The sequence below is a fragment of the Theropithecus gelada genome, chromosome 18, assembly GCF_003255815.1.
Source record: "Theropithecus gelada isolate Dixy chromosome 18, Tgel_1.0, whole genome shotgun sequence".
NCBI lineage: Eukaryota > Metazoa > Chordata > Mammalia > Primates > Cercopithecidae > Theropithecus > Theropithecus gelada.
Window position 1 is genome coordinate 394937 of NC_037686.1, and position 23839 is coordinate 418775.

At 51.2% G+C, this 23839-nt stretch overlaps 1 protein-coding gene across 3 annotated transcripts in view; it reads right to left on the reverse strand.

Annotated features, from left to right (window-relative positions):
- Positions 1 to 23839, reverse strand: part of LDLRAD4 (low density lipoprotein receptor class A domain containing 4) — a 407799-nt gene that overhangs the window by 185257 nt on the left and 198703 nt on the right. For 2 of the 3 annotated variants that reach the window (XM_025365259.1, XM_025365260.1), the window contains one exon: positions 18792 to 18932. In XM_025365259.1, coding sequence (XP_025221044.1) covers positions 18792 to 18932 — 141 coding nt within the window. Of the gene's footprint in view, positions 1 to 18791; positions 18936 to 23839 lie in introns of those variants that run through there. The other variant, XM_025365266.1, reaches the window with a different exon arrangement.

Here is a 23839-nt window from a genome sequence, read left to right on the forward strand (position 1 = left end):
CAGACAGAAATCCCGGGAGCCGAGAAAGGAGGTGAGGCAGGAGTGGAAGGAATTTTGGATAGCGCTGTAAGCCACAGAATCTAGAGGAAACCACATGTCCCAGGAAAAACGAGTGGCATCGTTCTGCTGACCCACGATTCACCGAGCCGGAAGCTGGGGCCCAAACCTGCACCGATAGCATCCATTGGTTTATGTCTGCAAATATAATAGTTTTCCCATTTCTATTTATATAAAATACCCTTTTAAAAAGCAAAATTATTATGAATACATGTGTATCTGATGGATCGGTGTGTACCTGTGCGTGCACACGGACCTTGCAGTGGACACTGAGGGACCAGAAATAAACAAAACACAGACCCTCCCTGGGAGGGATTTACTCATCATCTAGTAAGAGAGAAGTCATTAAACACACAATTAAAATCCAACACGGTGTGCGTTGGAGGAATCCAGGGGCAATACAGGAGCATCATAGAAAGAGAAAGGAAAGGCAATTGGCCGCTGAGACGTGGAGAGGGCCCGGATAGCGTGACGCGTGCCCTTCACCAGAGCTGCCCAGGGAAACCCTGGCGAGGAAGGTGCACAGGAAGCAGGAGGGAAGGCGAGCGAGGGCACCCCGGTCGGGAAGGGGCGCCCCTGTGCAGATGTGGCACGCTCAGGAAGGCAGGCAGACGGCGGGGGAACCGCTGCTAACGCTCGGTCTCCCCCTTTCAGGCAAAACGCGTGCCTGCTCCTTGCTCCCCACCACAGCCAGTCATTTCGGTAATTATTTATTCACACCTCAAACCACAGCAGCTGACACCTGGAACGCTGCCCTGTTTCCTGCCTAGGAGTCCGTGACAAGATGTCCCTTAGTTCTTGGAAGATGTGTTCCTGCCACAGCAGTGACACCTTCACTTCTCCCCACATGCTGGGAGCCAAGCAAGGACACGTTTCCTAACAACGCAGACAGCGCGGGACACGGCGGGCGCTCCTGTCAGAAGTCCCGGCCGAACCTCCACACGGAATTCGGGGCAGTCAGACTTTGGAAGCCGGGGCTCTGAGTAAAACTGACTAATAAACAGGCTTATATGTTAAATGTTTCCTTTCTTCATAACCTTAAAAATACACAACTGCAATTTATCACCCATTTATCTTAGCACCACCAAGAGTTGCTCAATTGTACGTTAAATCACCAGAAACGGCACCCAGTGTGGGGCTGAACGCGGCTGAACTGGGGTTGCCAAGCCCTGGATTCTTCCCTGGGGCTGTGTGGAAGGAGGAAGCCGGATGCACAGCTCTGCGCCAGCCACGGGGGAGGACATGACTCGGCCCCCTCTCCACCTTCTGCCTGTATCTCCAGGGATCCAGCCGGCGCGTCAGAGCGAATGAGGACCCACCCTCAGAGCCGCCCGGGCTGCGGGAGGACACGGAGCTGCTCCTGGTGTCTCCTCTACCTGCTCACCTGGAGCAGGTGCCCCCACAGGCTCCAGCCTCTTCTCACCACGGCTACCCCAGGGCATCTCATGACCCTTACAGGCCTCACAGACGTCACATCAAACTAGGAAAAAGCACCGCGTCCCACCTGAGACAGTGAACTGCAGGTGACGACTGGACAAGCCCTCATGTTCTGTCAACATTTACTTAAATGTGTCCGTTTCAATTTGGCAGTTTTCACTTCCTATTTTGGAAGCAGAATCTTTTTCAGGTCTCCAATATTTGCATAAGTCCCCCAAAAGCTTGGAAACCCCAGGCCTCCTGCCTAAGTGCCCACTGGGTAAAATGACCTGCCTGCCAGCCCAGCCTGAGGAAAATCCCTGGTCCTGGTGCCCCTCCCAGGCAGCGCCTCTGCCCCTCCCCAGCCCTAGCTCCTGCACATACAGGTGTCCAGCATCCACCAGCTTCACGTCCCTCAGAGGCACAGCCTTTGCACTGCCTAGCTCAGGGACTGTGTTTATCCACTCCACAAACGCGGACTGAGCCTGCCCTGCTCCCGCCGCCGGTGACCCAGCACTGCGCGCAGCCAAGGGGATGCCTGATGAATGAACACAACAGGACCAAGGCTGCTCCTGAGGGCGTGGAGTGGTCTGATCTCCAAAGGCAACACGACATCCCACACGTGCCCATACATCAGGGACTGTCACGGCAACACAGCGTCTCTGTCCTCCAGCACCTTCTGGACAGGCCGGGCCCTTTCCCAGCTCACCTGTGCCTGTGCCCGGACCTGCGGCTCAGGTGAATGCCCAGCCCGGGCCAGACGTGTCCTGCTGCTACCCTCTCTGCAGAGACAGGCGTCCCTCAGCGTGACAAACGCCACCCACCTGTAGGCAGATCGCCTCCGGCTGCCTTGTCTACTCACTGACTGTATGTTTCATCCGATGGGTTTCCCCAAAGTAAGAGCAAGAAAATAAGGAGTGAGCTGCCTGGGCAGTAATAACAGCAAAAATGAAGAAGAGAATGGAGTCATTTGCCAGGCTGACCCAGGAAGCAAATGGAAGACAGCACTGCAAGCCAGACACTCAAAATTCCGTATTATTAACAACTTAATACAATTCACTTAAATCACCCCTTTAAATGCGGTATACTGGAATTCCTTCACAAATTTAGACAACACATTTAGAACCCCTTTCCAGTGCTCAGAAACTCCAACGAGATAAACATTAACCACAAACAGGATAAAATCCAATTTATTTTCATCAAATGACTGCACGCTGCCATCATCGCTAACATTCCCTCCACGTGAGCACTGCGCCTGCTTGCGCATCTAACAGTCAGACAAAAAGGGGGCTTATATCATCGCAGAGCCAGAACGACAGCCCACCTTATAAAGGAGGCAGGACGCCCCTTTCGGAGAATACCCCCGCAATAAACAAAACCACCATGAGACACTGGGCGTGCACGGTGCAGCCTCCGGCTCTGTCCCCGCAGCCGGCGGCAGCGCCGGAGTGAACATCTGCAGTGTGAACGCGGCGCCCATTAGCTCCCGCAGCCTGTTAGCATATTTTAATGCTGTGATCACAGCTTTCTATTTCCATCAAGGCGCCACGAGGTGCTAGACTCTGGATCACACATTGCGTCATTATTGTCCCCACCGAACAGATTACACAGCAGTACTAGGGACGGGGTGGAGAGGTAACGAGGGGCAACAGAGGGAAGGGCAGGTGGAGCACTGGACGCCCTGCAGAGGATGGGTGGGCACCGCTCGGGGCTGGGGCTCTCATCTCAGCGGGGGCTCAAAGACATCACATGCCCTGATGAACGTCTCTCAGACACCTGAAAATAATAACATTATTTACAAAGAAACACCTCTCTTGGCTAAATGTTCCATCTAATATAAAGTTAATAACAGAGGTCAAGTCGCCATTTCAGAAAGCTTTTTTTTTTTTTTTTTTTTGCATCACAAGTGACTCCAGGGATCAAACCTGACTTCCTTGCCGGCAGCTCGAAAAATCAGGCTTGAGGTGTTAATAAACCAAGATCACTAGGGAGTAGCAGAGCCGCTGACTCTTGGTTTTAACTCATTCTTGTGATACGAAAAGTGCACAAATCTATTGTCATGTGTGACACAAACACGTTTCAGGGCGGGGCCTCCAAGAAAAACATCATGAAGGGTCCTGCTCCTTTCGCGCCTCACACCCCAGGTTCACACACAGCAGGACACCAGTTCACGGACCCCTGCTTTCCGTAAGGTGAGTCCATGCCCGTGACCACAGGCACGCCAGGAGCAACGCAAACCAAAGTCCACCATCATCTGTTTTCAAAAGGCAAGATAGCGGGGTCCTGCCCCTTTTAAAACGATGACTGTCCTTGTGATTCTTGCATTTCATTTGCACACGATGCAAATCCCGTGACCTCACGCTCGCTCGTGTGCACCCCCGCAGTGATCCCCGTGCCGAGCAGAGCGCAAGCCCATCTCTGCGCCCTTTCTCTCCCTGGTCATTCGGACTTGGAAAGGGGCATTCCCTGTGGCATCCCCTGTGGTCCTCCTCACTCGCCCCAGGACGCTGCCTCTGGCCTTCCTGAAGTTTCTCGCTGGGGGTCACCCCTCAGGCTGAGGCTGGACTCACTGCCGCTGACTTCCTTAATCCTAAGGAGGGTCCAATGAGTGCTTATCACATCTGGTTGTTCTAACGATTAAATGGGATGACTCAAGTAAAGCACTTAGCAATCAGTAAACACGCGACCTGGTGGAATTGTTGAGAGAAGTTCATACACGCAGAAAGCTCTTTTGAACATTGCAGAGCATGACCAAGACGCTGACTGTCAGGACTGCAGATCCCTCCTACGTCAGTGTTTTTCCAACTCCCCAGCCCCAGGCTGACTCATAGCAGCAGCTCTGCCCAGGAGCGAGGAGCGAGGACTCCCGCCTTCCTCCTCTTCAGCTCCAGGAGAGTCTCCTCCTGTGCACTGGAGTTCTTCTGTCCACACCTCCCCTCTCGAGACTCGGTCCCACCCTCGCAGAGACCTGCTCACAGGGGTCCCCCTCTCTCTCCAGTGCACCCACCACCTTTGCTGGGCTATCCCTCTGCTGGAAGACAGCCCCAGACTCCTCCTCGCCCCCTCCACGGCACCCAGTCTGCACCGGCTGCATCCTCCCAGCACAGCAGGGAGGGCGGCCAGGAGCCGCCGCCACCGTGAACCCCACACTGGGGACACCACGCTGGGACCCTGCTGTGCCGGGCACACTCTGACTTCCCTCCCTATTCATCTCCTGCTGTGGCTTTCATGTGGATTCCTCCAAACCCTTTTTTACAGAATCCCAAAGGCACAGCTTCTGGGCACCTGCCCCTCTGACAGCCTTCCTAGCTAGGCCCTGTCCCTACTCCCAGGGGCACACGCCACATTCACTGTCGGCCACCTACTCTGCAAGGGAGGGTCCTCCCGCCTCCCTGACGCTGCCTAAGCTGACAAGTTGGTGTGAGGACACGTGCTGATGGAAGGAGAAGTGGCCTAAGACACGGGAAGCACTGCTAGGGTCTGAAGGTTTTTGTACTCCCTCCCCACCCCCAAAGCCGTATGTTGAAACCCTAACCCCTGAGTGACGCGCTTAGGAGGTGGGGCCTTTGGGAGGCGTTCAGTCACGAAGGCAGAGCCCTCAGGATTGGGATTCGTGCCCACAGGAAAGAGACCGCAGCAAGCTCCCTTGCCCTCTGCCACGTAAGCATAGAGTAAGAAGGCACCGTCTGCGGACTTGGATGCAAGCCCTCGCCAGACACTGAGTCCGGCAGCACCCTGATCTCGGACTTCCCAGCCTCCAGACCTGTAAGATGCATATTTCGGTTGTTTATAAGCCATCCCATCTGTATCAGGCCATCTCTTGCATTGCTATAAAGGAATACCTGAGATTGGGTGATTTATGAAGAAAAGAGGCTTAGTCGGCTCTGGGTTTTGCAGGCTCTATAAGGAGGCACAGTGTCGACGTCTAGGCAGGCCTCAGGGAGCTTCTGCTCATCATGGTAGGTAAAGGGGGGCTGGTATCTCACACTGGGGAGCAGAGGCGAGGAGTGAGGGGGGAGGTGCCTCACACCTGAACAACCAGACCTTGTAAGAACTCACTCACTACCTCGAGGACAGCACCAAGCCGCGAGGAATCCGTCCCATGACCCGAACACCCCCCACCTGGCCCACCTCCAGCACTGGGGCTTACATCTCAACACGAGATCTGCAGGGGACAAAGAGCCAAACCTATCACAGTCTAGGGTACTGGTAATAGTAGCCCAAACAGACTAGAAACATACATATCAGGACTTCTGCCAAAGACTATTTTTGTGACCTTGAAGCGGTCATTTAAATTCTCAGGCTTTAGCTTCCTGAGTGCAGAACTAAACTAAGCTATCTCTGAGGACCTTCCAGCTACACAACAGCTTTGTGTCATAGCTTCTCTTGCTCAAAAACCTCCAATGACTTCCCTCATGAAAGAGAATGAAAGCAATCTGGCCTATGACATCTCTGGCTTTCTAGAATCTGACCCCACCTACCTTTCTAGTGATGCTCCTCAAAGTCAGCCCTTCCCTCCCCACAAGCTTCCATGACAAGCCCATGTCGCATCCCTGCCCAGCCACCTCCCGATGGCACTCCCCGCCCTTCCCATCGGGCCGCCCTGAGGAGCAGGGGTTCTCCAGACCCCGCCAGCCGGTGATGGTGGCCTCCCTGAGCACCCAGGCTCAGGAAGATGTCCCCTCTGTCCCACACGCTGGCACTGCAGATACGGGCCACAACTTTGCGGGCCTTCTCAAGGACACCATTTAGCACCGAACAGAACAAAGCTGGGGGCAAAGCATCCGCCTCACACACACTGCACTCTCCCATATCACCCAGCCCCTGCAGCCCTGCACCTGCCCACAGAGCCCAGCCCATGCCTCACACACACTGTACTCTCCCACATCACCCAGCCCCTGCAGCCCTGCACCTGCCCACAGCCCAGCCCATGCCTCACACACACTCAACACTCAGAAAAACACCTTCCATTAAGTATCCCAAAGATGGGATGTTTTGTACGACTCAGTGTATAATTTTCCACAAGTGACTACCCCAAACATGTTTTCTCTATAACACCCTCCAGCCCCCTGTCCAGACATAATTTTTCAGCAACTATTTCTCCTTCAACAACTTATGAAAACTTATCAGTCTTGGTATCTTCTGTTTTGTTTTTGGGGGGCGTGGGGTGTGTCGGAGAAGCCCCAGGTCCTGTCATTTCCAGTTAACGTCTCCTAACATGACAGCGGACACTGAACCAGAAGGACGAGAGGAGGCAGCGGCCGCTGACCCAGAGGCCTCATGGGGCTTTAGTGGGAGGCACGGGCAGACCTGGAAGGGCGGGGCCTCTGCCAGCCTTTTAAGGTCAGATTGGCATTTACAATTCTGGGTTCATGCCAACCCCTCTCACCCAGGAAGAGACAACGCTCAACACTTCTCTCTCCAGAGCCTACGTAAACGGGAGAGGGAACTCTCTCGGCAGTGTGTGCCTTTGGCTGTCCTTCCACGAAAAGTCACGTGCAGTCAAGACACAGGCTTACATCCCGTGATGGCAGGTCCATCGTTTTGCTTGACTGGCTCAGCCACCACCCCGGCCCCGTGACAGAGAGAGCGGTTGGGCCTGAACCCACCGCCCGCCCAACCCCAGACAGGGAGAACAGCTGGCATGCAAGGGACCGCGGCAGTACACCTTACCCGGAACCACAGCTGACCGTCCCCCGAGATCTAAGGGTAAAAGGCCAGAAGTGTAGCTCAAATTCCTTTTTCTCTGAATTTTTAGAGTAAAGCAAATAACAGATGCCCAGCACCCCCAATAACAACGAAGAGATAGATCAGGATGCATGAGACAGCGCCATGGCAGAGCCATCCACAGCAGACAGCCTGGCTCGGGGGCCCTCTCCAGAACAGGTGCACGCCCAGACACACACATGAGCCTGGGCTCACCCCACTGAGCCGCCGGAGTCTCCAGAACAGGTGCACGCCCAAGCACACACGTGAGCCTGGGGTCACCCCACTGAGCCGCCGGAGTCTCTGAAATGGGGAGATGCACTTTATGGTCCCAAGATTTTAAGTGAACAGAACCAAGAGGTGGTAAATTCTCACTTAGCATGAGGCTCCCCTTCCAGGCCTCACGGCTGGCAGCAGAACTGCTGACGCCCACAGCTCAGCCCCTGCCATGTGTCCCTTCCCTACAGGCCATCCCAGGGAACGAAGTCTCCGCCCTAAGTGGAGGGTCCCTGTGTGAACAGCAGGCACAGGGTCTAGGGCAGGAAGGTGCCCTCTAAGAACAGCTGGACCCTCTGGAGGACCACGCCAAGTTTTTAGGAGCCGTCTGGAAAAAGGACAGACCCACTCGCTGCTCACAACTGCAAACTTCTGAAACAAGATTTCTTTTTTCCCTCTCCAGTGATCATCAACTTTGAAAATATTTTTTATCTTTGATCTCTCTTTTCTTTCTGGGAAGGAAGAAGCAAAAAATATCTTCTTTTCCCTCTGCTATTAGCTCTTGGGACAGAACGAGAATGGATGAAGGAATGAAAAAGGGATTACTGCAGAGTTCAGGTTGCTGGTTTTATCCCACGTTGAAGCTGACATGACTGAAAGAGGCACCAGCCCAGACGGTGGATTCAGAAGTCCAGCCCTCGGAGGGTCACCCACCTCTGCAGTCCACGACATACCTCATGGCAGCTTTAGACTTCAGCTTCATTTCTGCAATTACTCAAAGACGGTCCCTTCCAAGTTTCACTGTAGTACCCTTTTGGGTAATTTTTTTCAAGACGAAGACGTGATTAGGGCCATCAAGCCAAGCGACAAAGCACCTCCCAGCCGAACAGCAGGCTGCTGCGTCGCGCCCCGCCTTGCCGGTGTTCCCCCAGCCTCCGCCCCCCAATCTCATCTTCACCGCAACATCTCCTTCCCGACTCTCGCCACACTTACACTGGGAGTCTTCATGAGCAGAAACTCACTTCGGATGTCACATGAACTCCATCCCTGCCACTCAGAAAATAATGAGGAAGACAAGCATCACGACTCCGCAGGCACCCAAGTGCAGCCAGGCAGGCGCTGGGGAATGTTTTACCCACTTTCCTGCAGCTCTGCCAGTCGTGGAGCTGCCCGGAAGAGACCCAGCGTGGAGAAATTCGCAGAGATTCGTAAACAGAGAAAGCAAGCCCGGCGAGCCTCTAAAACCCCTGCAAATTAAGATGCTAAATGAACAGTCAAGACCAACGGTTTCGACAAGAGCAGTGCCGAGGGTGTTAATACACACAATTAACGCAGGTCACCCCGCGGGCTGCATTCCCGTCTTAACCACACACGACGACATCCTCCTTTTCACCCCAGCTCCTCTCTGGCCTTTGAAGCCCGAGTCTGATATATATCATTCTGCATTCTGGGCAGCACGGCCTAAATCAATAGAGTTATCATCCTACAACTGTCCTTTCACGCCCTCCCTAATGCCTAATAATTGTCAAGTTTGCACTAAAATTGATCAGTAACAGAGGGCCCTTTCTCTTAGCACCCCCTGTCCCTACACCCTCCCGGCCGCCCCTCGGCCTCCCCCCGGAAGCAGGTTCACATTGATTTCTATCTGATTCCAGGAGAGCCTGCCCTGACTTTCCCCAGTTACTTAAGCCGGCGTCTCATTGCGTGTCCTTAGAGACCAGGGCTTTGCTCAGGCAGAGAGCGTCTAGACAGTATTCATGACCCATCTGTCTGGCACGGCCCAGCGGATGGCAAACTCTATTAGAACTGAAACCATTTTTCCCTCCCCCTTCTCCCATCCCTCTTTCCCTTTGCGAAGCACGAATCTGACACTGAAAATTACTATCATTGTTGCAATTCTCAAAATAGCACCGCCAGACTTTCATTAACATCCACGCTAGACTACTAAATATTTAAAGAAGTGGATAAATTTCATCTGAAGTGGGACAGCCCCGCACACATGAAAGCAGTAACAGAATCAAAATGTAAATCTAAGAGGTTGTTTTTATCCGAGTAAATTTAGTGTCACAGCAGGAGGAAATGATGCCTAAGGTTTATTAAAACTTACCCTCCCATTTGTTCTCCGCCTTTGTTTATCTGAAAAGGCAGAATTACCGTTTAAGACCCTGCACGATTTTAATTGATCAGGAAACCGTCTTGGAGAAACAAAGGCAGCCAACACACGGGGCGGGACCAGGAGGGGAGGGTGAGGCTGCCGGCACCTCCCTGGGGCTCATCCCACAGAACCATTCAGGCAGGAGTGAGCTGCCAGTGACAGTCCCTGCAACCCGATCCCGTGGCGAGCCCAGAGAGAGGCACATTCCCCTCCACATCTTGTTTTAAACACCACCTTGGGTCACTGTCACAGGCAGTAATTGCTTTGCCATAGATTCTTTTTTTAAGTCAAAAAAAAAAAAAGGAGCGTGGGGGCGGGGAGCCCCGTCCAAAGCACACTGGCTGCTCCGCAGAACAGCCCGATTCATTGAACGTGGCCTTGATGGAGGCCAGCCAGAATTACGTCTGTGGAAGCCCAGAGCCCCTCACCCCAGCCTCGCTCCAAGGACCACCACAGCCCGGAAGACCCCTGTCTGTGCCTCCTGCAGTCAGCAACGGCAACGCGGAAAGTCCAATCTGCCGAATGCCAGAGGGCCCCGAGGCAGGCCCCACCCCTCCCAGCACAGCTGGAGATGCTGAAGCGGCCGATGCGCTCACAGGAGAGTCAGAGGGAAATTGGGGATCAGAGGCTAAAAGCCCACGTCTGGCAGGCGGTGAGGCGGGGAGGGTGATGGCAGAAACAGCCGCCCCCACGCTGAAGCCACGCGGCCTCTCACCTCCCCAGGGCAGCTGTCATCATCCCCATCCTCCTGCCAGAGCAGCGAGTCAGAGAGGAGAGTTGGCTTCTGGGTCACACGAGTGCTACCTGGACAAGGCACAATCGAAGACGGGATAGTTTATCAGTTTCTGGAGCAAACCCCAAGGGATCAACAGAATCCACGATCCCTGACACACAGGGGCTCTGAGGTCAATTTTTCATAATCTGCTTGAAAATCCAGCCTGAAACCAAAAATCGTCATCTATGTATCACCTGAAAACGTTCATCCGCTGTGGCCCTCCTGAATAGAATATGGTTGGTTTGATCCCCACCATCAAAGCCCTTCAAGCCTTTTAAGAACTGAGGAGTAAATCCCTATCTTACTGGAAAAATACCATGGGAGGGGAAAACAGCACCTCCAAAGACAGACAAAACCACGGCCTGAGTTCAACACCCGGCAGCGGCTTGGCTGTGTAACTCTGAGTGACTCACCTCACCGCCCTGAGCGCTGCATTCTTATGACCTTTCTAGGGTGCTTCTGAGAGATAAACAGATGATACTTGTGAACAGTGAGCACCCGGCAAACAGCAGCTGCCTTCCCAATTCCCTTCCCCAGGAAGCAGTGGACCCTCCAACAGATGATGCCCACCGAGCACGTACCGTGGGCCAGGCATTACTCCAACTGCCTTTCCTGCACAATTTCAGTAAATCCTCAGAACAACCCTTTGAAAGAGATACCAATATTATCCTCATTTTACAAATGAGAAAACCGAGGTCCACAGAGGCTGAACAACTTGCCTAAAGCCACAGGCAGGGAGTGGTGGTGACTCCAGGTGACACGCTCCTGCACACATGCACCACACAGCCTCACCCTCACACACAGACACACACATTCATGCACATACGCACCAGAGACTCAACCTCACACGCACCCACACGTGCACACACCCACACACTCACATACATGTACATACACATTCTCATGCACACATGCACCACACACCCTCACCTACACACATACATGCATACACACGCACACTCATGTACAAATACACCAGACTCTCACACACGCACACACACTCATGTATACGTGCACCACAGACCCTCACACATACCCACACACCCACACAGCCGCACAGACATGGACACAGATACACTCTCACATATATACGCACCACACTCACCCTCACACACGTGCACACTCATGCACAAATCCACCAGACTCACCCTCACGCACGTGCACAGACACGTTCACACAACTGCATACACACACCACCCACGACACACCCACGCATGCATGCACACACCACACGGAGTCACATGCATGCACACACCACACGCACACTCTCCGACACCCACACACTTGTGCACGCACACAGTACTCCACATTCTCACACATGCTTGTACACACACAAGACACAGTCCCACTCGGGTGTACTCACATCTCATGCAAGCACACACAGACTCACATCTGCTCGCACACTTACACGTCTTTAGGGCCGGCCAGAAGCACTCCACGTTTCCTCTGGGCTTGACACGACCGGTCCTTCCTACACAGCAGACAGATATTGAGAAGCCAAAGGTCTGTCCGTCCAGGGCTGCAGGACTGGGAAGGCCTGACTTGTCACATGCACGGTCAAAGCCGATCACGCTGTCGGTCCCGAATAAATGCTCACCAGAGCAGGCTTCCACTTTGGTTGGTTTGGGTGTTTACGGCAGTCTAAACACGCTTGGGAAGGACAGGCAGTTTGCGGGCACCGGCCTTGTGTGGTCTCTTCCTTCGTCTTCTCATGCAGGCTGCCAGGATCACGTGGACATTTTCAATCCTTGCTTCCACTTGCAAGGTACTAGGCCATGCAAGCAAAAGCCTTTTTCATCCTCTGGTCAGGCTTGAGTATTTTAAAATAATAATATTCATCCCTACACTCAGCAAATATTTACAGGGCCATGCACCGTATGCTACATGCTCCAGGCACCAAGGCTTCCGCAGAGACCGCATGGGCACTGATCACCTGGCAGCCACGCTCACACGATGCTGGGAGGCAGCAGAGAAAGGATCAACGGTCTCCAGTCAACACTCTTGAGTGTCCACCATGTGCAGTTGACCTTTGAACAATTTGGGGGTTGGGGCTCTGATCTCCGTGAAGTGGAAAATTTGTGTGTAACTTTCAACTCCCTGAAAACTTAACTACTAATAGCCTACTGTTGACTGAAAGCCTTACCCATAACATAAGCGGTCGATTCACACACATTTTGTGTGTCATATGTATGATATACCGCATTCTCACAACAACGCAAGCTAGAGAAGAGAAAATGCTAAGGAGGATCATAAAGAAGAGAAGGGGAGAGGGCTGAGCCCCTGCACGCCTGGAGTTTAACCTGGAGTTACACCGGTCACTGACCATCCCCAAATTCCAGATGGGACCTGGGAGTTGGCTATCCAAGTGTAGCAGAGGGGGCTCCTAAAAACGTTAAGTGTATGCATCAAACACAGTTCAATTCACAGTTCATAATAACACGGAGAGGAAATCTAGCGGTCACCCGTGCAGAGTGACAGGGAACCCTCATCCTTAAGTTAATGGATCCTATACGATATACACTTCAGGGTAATCAAACTGTTGATGGGGAGTTTCTCTTTATAGACGTATCCCCACTAATTACTGGAGAAAAAAGGACAGAATTTGGTGGTGACTGTTTTGCAAACCCAAATGCCCGACGGTGTCACACAGGAGACCAGCAGACACGGTGTACTCCTGACGGAAGAGCTGCAGCGAGATAGTGCTTTCCCACCCCGCGATCGCACCCGAGTCTCCCCCAGCCTCTGCACTGCCTACCACGCAGCAGCAATGCTGTGGGACAGAGAAGCACGTTCAGTGACTCCACAGGAAAGTAGCCAGCAAAACCCAGAGCACAGAAACTGCAGAACAAACAGGCCAGACCCCTCCACCCAAAGTCACAAAAAGGAGGAGGAGGAGGAGGAGGAGGAGGAGGAGGAGGAGGAGGAGGACGAAGAGGAGGAAGAGGAGGAAGAGGACGAAGAGGACGAGGAGGACGAAGAGGACGAAGAGGAGGAGAGACAGACAGGAGGATGGAGGGAGGGGATATAGATATGGAGGGAGAACCTACAGAGTCAGAGATCCTTCAAGAGCAAAGCGATCTACGATGCCTGGGGCTTCTTTGGATCCTGGCGCAAACAAATGATAAACAGAACAAACCGAAACGCACATTTATAAGACAACTGGAGAAATATGAACTCGAAAAGGACATTTGGTGACTATTCTCTAATATAGAGAATTATGGTTAAGGTTTACTGCAATCATTATAGGGAAAAAAAATAGAAGCGTCTAGCATTTGCGAGCCCTAGTTATGCACAGGTTTCCTATGCGGTTATGCGGTTATAAGCCTGATCCCCAAGTCCTCAACAAACAACATGCTTGGGAGGTGGGAAGCTGCTGGCCTAAGGCGGGAAGGAGGGCAGTCAGAGCTTGGTGCCTACAGGTGACGAGGAGGATGCCAGTCTCTTTGGGGGAAAAATGAAGAAGGTGGGAAGAGTTGGTTTCGGAAGTAAGATAATCAGCTCAGATTTTAATAAGTTGGGTTTTATTTTATTTGGTTGTTATTACCCTAAATGGCAATGGGAGGAAAAAGTTTCCTCCTGAAAAGTCCTGAAGTCATAATCCTGGCGTAACTGGGTGCGTTTTGTCAGCTCCAGTCCATTTGATTTGGGGTCAGTTTTACGAGGTCTCTATACAGAGGGAAGCGGCTTCCCCTGACGCTCCAGTAGCAAAGGGGAGCTGCTCCTCTCCCCGCTCTCCCCGAATCAGATCCTCTCAGTTACCTGGAAATTCCGCTGAAGCTCAAAGGGAAAAGCTGTGGCTTCTTGTCAGTGCCGACGTTACTCTTCAGGTCCAGAGCCGAGAATCCCTCAGCAGAGCTGGCTTCGGGGTGTCTGTGCTCACCAGGGCTTTCGGAGGAGGTGGCACTTGCCAGGCTGCACAGACCACTCAATGATCACTTCTGGACCGTCGAAGGAGCGCTGCTGTCCCCCAGTAAGATGTGGCCAAGGGGCTTTGGAAACGTAGCACCGCAGGATGTCCTTGGCTGGGCAGGAATGGTGAGGTGGCGGGTCCACCAAGCGGGATGCCAGTCTCAGGCTCCCCGCAGCTGGCTGGCTAGCAGGTGGCCTGTCCGGGGACCAGGGCAGGAGGTGGAGCCTTATACACCGGTCTCTCTCTCTAGGCCCAACCCATTTTCTCAGCTGTGCCCCACGCAGGCCCCAGCCACGGCCTTCTGTCCCAGAACAGCGCCACCCTCATCGCCACTCTACGCTCATGCTCTTCTGGGCCCTGGCACTCTGTCCTCTCCTCTCGCCACCCAGCACACCTCCTCCAGGAAGCCACTGTGGCCACGAATCCAACCAGGAGGAATCTCTATCCCCCGAACCACGAACGACTGGACCCGCTCGGCCCTCACTCCCTCACTGACTATGCAGGTGTGAATTCGCCTCCCGACTCTCAGCACCTTGACAGCAGTGTCTATATTTTCCTTCATTCCTCGTTTCCACAAGGCCCAGTACAATGACCAGAGAAGGCACTTCATAAATAATTTTGTTTGTATAAGGAATAATTTGTATAATTGTTTTATTTGTGTAAACAACAAATAACTGTGTTTGTATAATCTGTATGTTTACTACTCAGGGGTACAGTATTTTGATAGAGCAGCCAGAGAAAAGATGTGACAGAAGCTGGTGACTGAGGCTGATGTGGGATATTTCCTCTTCCACAGAAAGATGCAGCCAGGAAAACCCTTTCCCCAGGAGATAACGGACGTCAGCCCAGACCTCCACGTCCACGCACGTCAGCCCAGACCTCCGCGTCCACGCAAAACCCTTTGATGTCTCAGCAGAACGAAGCAGCCTTGGTCCACGGATAACCTGGCCACGGTGAGGAGAGGCAAGAGGCAGACGAAGCCCACTGTGCCTCAGCCTCCGCTCCAAACGCGTTTTTGTTTGAAGAGAAAAGCTACTTACAGCAACTTTCAGAGCTTCTGTGATTCTTATTATTGTTGGCTTTAGAAACAACAGTCACATTTTCTTGCTAACCTTAATTCACGCTGAAATTTGGCAAATATCAAACGGGAGATACGGCCAAGACCTCTGAGCTGTGGAACGTACTCAAAGTTAACAGCACGGACAGGAAACCAAACTGATTCTAGCTCATCTGGAAACCCAGAGGTCTCACCTCGCTTCAGCCTCAGCACCCTCAGAGCTGGGACACTGAGTGCATCCTTCGGGTGGGAACAAGGGAACACAGATCGCACAATCCTGCTCCTAAGCAGGAAGAACGAGGTACCACCTTTCCGGAGCGTGGTGCTTCACAGACAACAGTTCACGCGACACTCTGACTCCGTCCACGTGGAGACGATGGGGACCTTAGCGTCAGAGCGGCGCACCACGAAAGGCCGGCTGTCTGTCCGCTGTAGGAAACGGGCTGGTCAAGGATCCAATAAAAAGTGTCATCTGCTGACACCCACTGACAACCGGAGAGGCTCTGAGGCGGGTTCACAGCTACTGACAGGAAGTGAAATCTCCCTGTTCACTGCCCAGCAGAATACGGGGAAGAGAGTATGTATCTATCCAACCTGAGGCCACCCTCCGGCCTCCTCCCCTGGGAAGCTGCACAGCTGGCGGAGGTGAGCTGCAGCGGAGGACAGAGGAACCACCACCTGCCCCGGAGTTCCCAGCCACACGGAACCATCCAGAGGCAACCTGCGCCGTGAGTGTCCCCCCATGACCACTCAGCCAGCTCCCTCGGGCACCTGCAGAGAACCTGAGGGGAAAGTGGGGGCAGCCACGGCCCAGGTCGCAGCCTCCCCAGGGGAGAGAATAGGGAGAATCACCCAGGATCGCTGGGCAAGCGCACTTGTAGACACCTGTGCATTTCTGTTCCGTGTACGGAACGGCTCTGACATTACAGACGGCCCAAAGTCACAGCCGCGCACCCCCCAGGAAGGGCCACATGGGGAGTGGAGATGGCAACTGCAACACGATGACAGACTGTGTTTCCCACAGACGTTCTTTCCTGCAGATGCGTGCGTGGCAGGACTGTGCCCGTTCCACAGGGAGAGAACCTGAGCTGAAAGGTGCTGTCGCTCCCCTCGGGCGAACCGTGAACCCAGATCAATCCGAAGCCACAGCCACGGTCCTGCCCTTTGTCTTTCCATCTCCTGGTTCTCCAGTCTTCTTAGAAGGAGTATATTGTAAATAATATCCCATTTTAGCTATAAAGACAAAAGTTCTAGTCATATCTGAACAGTGGAGGGCCAAGAGTTTGCCAACAGGATGGTAAGACTCCTCTGTTAGGACAAAGTTGGACCACTGACGGATGTAACGGCTGCCCTGGCTTTTAGGCAGAATTGAAGTGCTTGCATTTTAAAAAATGAGTGGAAAAGCAATCTGGAGACAGGCCTTAAAAACTGGAAAGAATAGTGACAAGAAAGGGAGTGAGGGAGGAAGGAAGGGGAGGAAGGAGGGTTGAAAACAAGGACACCCTCAGCAAAAGGGCCCTGTAGTAGAGGAGGAGGAGGAGGAGGCCGCAGACACAGAAGAAGCCTGTGGGGCCCCCCAGAGCGGAGGCCAGGGCTCCAGAACTCTGACCCCAGTCAAGGCAGCACACAAGGTCCTGATACTCTCCACACAGCTCACCTTGGTGTCTGCTGTTCGTCAAGTCCAGAGAAAACAGAGTAAGATGCTGCCTTTCTCACCTCCTTCTAAGACCCCAGCCTGAGCTCAGGTCATCTCTGGGTGCTTAGTGCCTGGAATGCGCTGCTCTAAGCGCTGTCTGTGGATTGTCCCGTGTGATGCTCCTTCTAAGACCCCAGCCTGAGCTCAGCTCATCTCTGGGTGCTTAGTGCCTGGAATGCGCTGCTCTAAGCGCTGTCTGTGGATTGTCCCGTGTGATGCTCCAACAACCATTCTTATGCCGCCATTGTGCAGCGGAGGATACTGAGGCTCAGGAGATGAAAACAACATTGTTCCATCCACGTTTCCACCATGCAGACAAGCAGGGTTCCTCAGGGCTCCCGGCCCTCTGGCCTGCTGCCTGCTCGTCCTCAGGGAGGTGCTCACCCAGCTCCCAGTCCCCCGTCCTGACCTGCAGCCCTCCTCCCTCCTCCTGCACCCAGCCCTGGCTCGCGCGCTAAGTAGGACAGCCAGAGCGAGTGCCTCCGGGCCATCCTGGGCCTGGGGGCAGCCGGGGCCTGTGGGCCAGATGACGCCAGGTGAGAGGCAAAGCTGTATTACACAGAGACGGCTGCATAAAACACGGAGCCAGGGCCAGGCAAGCACGCGCGCGCCCCGGAACCTCTGAGAACGGTCTATGCAACGTACAGAGATGGGACTCAAAGAGCGCTGGGTAGGAGAAAACGCAAATGGAAACACAATAGAAAAACTTGACAAAAACTATTTGTACCATAAGACTCTTGAATTTAGCAAGCATAAATAGCAGGCTTAAAACGTGCTAGAGCACAGTCATTTTTATATTGGGGACATACGTAACGTGCCCCCCATATAAAAATACAGTAGGAATAGAGAAAATAGTTTCTTTTTTTAAATCTCCTCCCATTTTCACATTTGCAGCACTGGTATTTATGTAGTCTAATTTCCATAACAAAAATTTTAAATCTGTCTCAAATATAACTCCTCAAAATAATGTCAGTAAAAATGGGGAGAGACGCTGAACGCATCATAAAATGGTCTAAGAAGGCCGTGTGAGGAGGGTCGGCCCGGCCAACGCTCTTCCCCAGGTGTGCAACTGCAAGCTGATCCTCACCCTCAACCCCCCTCACTTAGCCCAGAGAAACACGGAAAACAGTAAACCACCTTTCCTAAGTTCAGCGGGATTTCCAAACTGCCTTCTTTCTCTTCCCTTCTCACAAAACCCATGAGACCAAAAACCAACGAACTTCAAACTCTGACTCCACTTCTTCAAATTCAAGAAACGCTCAAAGCCTCAGCCTTGGGGATTCACACGTGTCAAGATGTCACTCAAGCTGTTTCCATCCAGCATCTAACAGAAAAACACATGACCAGAACCTTTAAGGATCCCACGCAAATTAAAACACATGACCAGAACCTTTAAGGATCCCATGCAAATTCTTCTACTTTCATATTTCAGTTGCATGATGAATTATGGACCCTCCACACATCTTTCTTTGCTAATTTAAAATTCCTTCTGAAGTAAGAATGTTGGTATGAAGAAGACTAAAATCCACATATGATTTCCTGGAATCCAGGCATTGCTCAGATAAATAGCAAAAGCCTATTTCAAAACACAGCTCCGCCGACCACTTTAGAGAACAGAACGCATTTCCTACGTTTAAACACGCCGCCCCTCTATCCTAAGAGAAGAAAACATTTCCTTTGTGAAAATGCAAATCTCTTTCTGGGACCAGAAAACAACCTCCTTCGCAAGTCCCAGGGACCCCACCTCCTAACCGCTTCCGAACCACACCAGACAGTGCCGCCCAGGCGGGAGGAGAGACTTACAGTTGAAGATGCCCGGAGGCGGGTGCTCGGTCACCAGGAGACAGTTCTCTTCGTCACTGTTGTCCCCACAGTCGTTCTGTTGGTTACAGACCAGCGAACCAAGATACAAGCATTTACCGCTGGTGCAGGTGAATTTGCACTCTGAAAAAGTACAATATAAAGCATGGAGCAGTCAATGCAAGCTTGGTGCTCTTGAGCGGCGACTGTCGTCGGTTTTTCTTTCCCCCATTTGCATGCCATGATTGTCTGGGAGCTCAGACTATCTGCAGAGCCCAGGACACTACACTCGGAGAAGGGCCATCTGGGTAAGGACCTTCCTTGTCTGAAACACACAGGACGGTGCCCTCCTGCACTCCACAGGGGCGCCGAGGCCTGCCACGCACGCCTCGCCCTACGGCACTGCCCACACGAGTAGCAAGGTGCTCTCTCTCTTTCCACGGCCTGCTCTGCGAAAGTCATAGCTGTGGGGCTCTATTATTCGGTTTGAAAACATCCTTGGCAGTTCTCCACACCTCCGAGAACGGGGGAGCCCGCGCAGCCAGCCGTGGCAGGGGCCGGCAGAACTCAGGAGCGCTGGCTTAACAAAAGGACACTGAGACATTTTACTTCCCACTTGCCACCGTCTTGTGGTGAGAATCTGGACAACGTATTTCACCTCTCAGACGTTCATTCGTCTCATGCCTCAGAAAAATCAGGCATGACACCAGGCGTGGGTAGCAGTGAATTTATAATGTAAAACATGGGGAAATCATGTGTGCTTTCTGCTAAAGGGCCATGCTGGCAAATTATAAAAATAGGGCAGATCCCATACCCAAATCCCTACAGGCCACACTGAACACAGGCTCCCTAAAATCTGTACAAATCCATATTTGAAAACGGAATTCAGTTTTGTAGGACTTTAAAATAAATTTGCACACTTAACACATTACCATCCGTTTAAGCAACGAAGAATAAAGGAAGTTACACAATTATATACACTTGAGCACAGAAAGGTCCACTACATCTTACAGTGACCGTCATCCTGCATTCTGAGTGTGGGCTTGGCCCTAGGAGACCACAGAAGCTGGCAGGATTCACACAGCACAGCCCACTCAGTAGACAGAGGGAAGACAGAGCCTCCGGAGGAGGCCCGGGCTCCTCGCTGCCGCTGACTGGCACAGCCTCTTCCTTTTTCCAGGCCTTGGTTCTGTGTCTGGAATAAGGGTGGTGGGCCTGGATCAAGTCCAAGGTCCTTTCAACTCAAATTTTCCGTCATTCCAATAAAAGGCTGGGCATCGGCACACCAAGGCCTCCTCCAGCGACGCGAACCATGTGTGGGGCTGCCCCAGCCCAGCCTGCCTCTCGGGGCGAACTATGGCCCACAAGATAATAACCTTTACCTGTTGTAAAGAAACACAACGTAAGAGTCCTCAAAGTATTTCTGTGAACCTGTATAAAAAGGGTATTATAATCCTCCATTTGTTCACATTCTCCTAAAAGAGTGTAGAAAAAGAAACCAGCCGAGCTGCTGACCTAGTTTAGAATAACATGTGAACGCAGCCCAAATGCACACCCACGCGCGCCTCGCTGGCGGCACCATCCAGGTTAGAAGAGCTGTGTGCGGAGGGAGGCCGGGCCACGTGGTGGGGGTGCGGCCGGAGCCAAACGCTCTCTTTCCATAAGGTGGAAAGATTAAAATCCAGCTGTTTGAAATCACATTTATGAAGTAACATTGTTTTTAACTTAATGGAAAAAAGGGATGTCAAGGGAAAAATTTATCTTCCTTTCCAAAAGAAATATTGGACTATGGATTTACACCAAACATGAAAAGCCCATTAACCAAAAACAGGTACTCCCTGTGTCGCTAAAACGGTGATTGGGAAAAAAAGGAACACGAACCTGAACTGAATCAAACTCAACTAAAAAGTTCACCATTGCTGAGGTTTGAAAGGATCCGAGGTTAGACTACCATATTCAAGTTGGTGTGGAACGTTAAACTACCCAAGAAATGAGACCACATCCACACTTCACTCATTTTAACTTGCTGGAGGGAGACACGACAGGCTTGCAAGGAAATGAATTCTGCGACTCATTCATTCATTCACATAACCGGTGTATGAGCCGCGTCTATGTTCTGTGCTAGGTAGTGAGACACGGAAACTCGGAAATGAATGAGCTAGCCCTCTTCAAAGCGCTTATGGTATGAACTATTTTAAAAATATGAGCAGTGACTAATTTGCCGCTCCTTCCAAGGCCAAACATTTCCCTTCTTTATCTCCTTCGTGTTCTAGAGCGCCGCCCAGCCTGTGACAGGCGCTCGGTGAATCACACATTTGTTGAATAAATGATCTGATCTGATCTGAGCCTCCTAAGAACCCCGTGAAATCATCAGGGCAGATATTATTCTTCCCATTTGATTCCGTTTTGCCTCATCTCACCGCACTGCCTCAGTTTCCAGATCCACTTTCAGGAAAGTGAGAGACTCACTTGCAATGGGCGCGGCCCCACGTATAATAACGAAGCTCCCCAAATCGCCAGTTGTCTCAAGTCGGCTCAACACCAGGCAGCACTAACAAGGCTTGTGCTACTCATGTGCTTGGTTCTTACTTCTTAGAGAACGGAAATAACATCAACCTATTAAATTTCAAATTCAGGTGGGTACAGTGACTCATACCTGTGCTCTCAGCACTTTGGGAGGCAGAGGCAGGAGGATCATTTGAGTCCAGGAATTCTAGACCAGCCTGGGCAACAAAGCGAGACCCTGTCTCTACAAAACAGTTTAAAAATGAGACAAGTGCAGTGGCCACTCCTGTACTCCCAGCTACTCAGGACACGAAGGCAAGAGGATCGCTTGTGTCCAGAAGTTCAGGGCTGCAGTGAGCTAAGATCACGCCACTGCACTCAAGCCCGGGTGACAGAGCAAGACCCGGTCTCTAAAAAATAAAAAAAAAATTCAAATTTAAAAAATATAAATCTCAGCAGTGAGTCATCAGTCCAACATCAGAGTAAGGTCTTTCCATCACACGGCCACTGGAATCAGAACGACCAGATTGAGAATTTTAATTTACCGGCTTCCTGATGTGATACAGAAACTACTAGAAATTTGTTGTAATGTGATTAAGTGCTAAGAATTAATGCTAACACTGGAATGAGAACTGCAGAGCACAGTAAATATCGGTCCAAGTTAGCAGAACTGGTGTTGACAGAGGCAGTTCCACCTCATCCCAGCTCTGGACAGGCCGTCCCCAGCACACTGTGCCACCCAAAAGCCCGGTGCATTCAGATCCTCTAATCACGAGATTATTGTAGCATTTCAAACAAACTGATAACCCTAAGAGAAAGGCCTCATCTTAGCTGCATATTGGATCCCCTGGACCTCTTTCCGCACTGCTGGGGTAGGGGTCCCAGCCAGGTCCTGCTCTCCTGGCCTGAGGTGCAGACAGACACGTGGGTTTCTGACGCCCCCGGCACGGCTCCAGTGGGCAGCGCAGATGGAGAACCACTGTCTCCTGAGAAAGCGGCAGCTCACTGACAGCAAGCCTCCTCTTCAGTTAGCGGTATTTTATTGGAATGTTTATTTGGTATTTGCTAATTTACAAAGAAGAAAACTAAAATACAACCTCTTAAAATAAGCAGGCATTTGGGTAACTGCTGACTACAGGGCCCAGTCGCTAGAGCTCTGTTCTGTCAATGGGCTATTCTGGAAACTTTGGAACCAATGTAGCTTTGACCCCTAAACTACACTTTGACAGACTAGAACCAGAGGGGTCCTCCATGAAGTAAAACTTGAGTCAGAGAAAGACAATGGAAAAATGTTTAAATATGTTGTCTATTCCTTGTGGAACTTGTTGAGTATTTCTGCCAAGCTAGAAGTTGAGGGAAATCATGGATTGTTAAACATTAGAAACACTTTGGTGACAAATTAATGGCGACCTCAGACGTGTAATACTGGACTGGAAGACAGAAGGAGCCGCTCAGGAACCAGTGTCTCCTCTAGGAGCTACAGACATATTATAACCATTTGTAAGATTTAAATCACTCCTCTTCTTAAAAAAAAAAAAAGTCAGGACCTTCTAAGTGAAGAAAGTGGCATTCTTCTTTGCCAAAATTTCGTATTTGATTTCTTATTAAAAAAAAATACTTAGGAGAAACACCTTCCAGAATCAACAACAGACGTTAGAATCGCTGTTCATACTCTGATAATGCCGTCTTCTCCACATCTGGGGTCTCCAGCTTCTCTGCATTTCTACACAAAGCTTCTGATGGTTTTCCTGTGTTGTAGAGTTATCCCAGAGTCATCCAACCTGAATGCCGAGAGGGACCTAGACACACTGGTCCACCCCTCGCCCCCAGGTGAGGAAGCAGGCCAGGGACAATCCCTGACTTACCCGAAGCTGGAGAATGAATTACCTGTGGTGGAACATAAAACCCGAGATTTCCATCGGATTAGAGGAAACCCTTTTTTGTCCTGAAGGTCATTCTAGTTATGTACAAACTAACGTTAGCCAGTTGGGTTATACCATGTACGAGAGCAGAAAGGAAAAGAATGATTCAGAGGAAGGGAATGTCCTAATATTTTGTAACCTTTGAAAAAACAGGGAATTTTAGGAGCCCTAAAACGAGGGGAAAAATGGAATATTTTAAGGTTTTCTGTGATTTCCAAACTCATATACAAAAAGGCCATATTAAAAAAAAATGTAAGGACCTAACAAATTTGAATAATGTAAACCTAAACTCGGTGAGGATTCAATGATAAATGCTCAATCTTAGGCAGAAAAAATCAAGCCTCACAGAGACTAAATTTAATCTGCTTGGTAGAGTCAACATTCTACTAGTTAACACGCAACAAAAAGTTGTTTTCAATTTCCACTACACTCCTTTAGAGTCTTAGTTTTCACAGATACGATCTCAGTCACAAAATAAGGACTATATACAGCATTACATCTCAGCTGTAAAATCAGCCTTTTTTGTGAATTGGCAAAGTCGTCTACATTAGTTATTTCTGTTAAAATTCATATAGCAACACTGACTCATTTAGTTCACACTTCTATCATTCACAAACCTGAAAA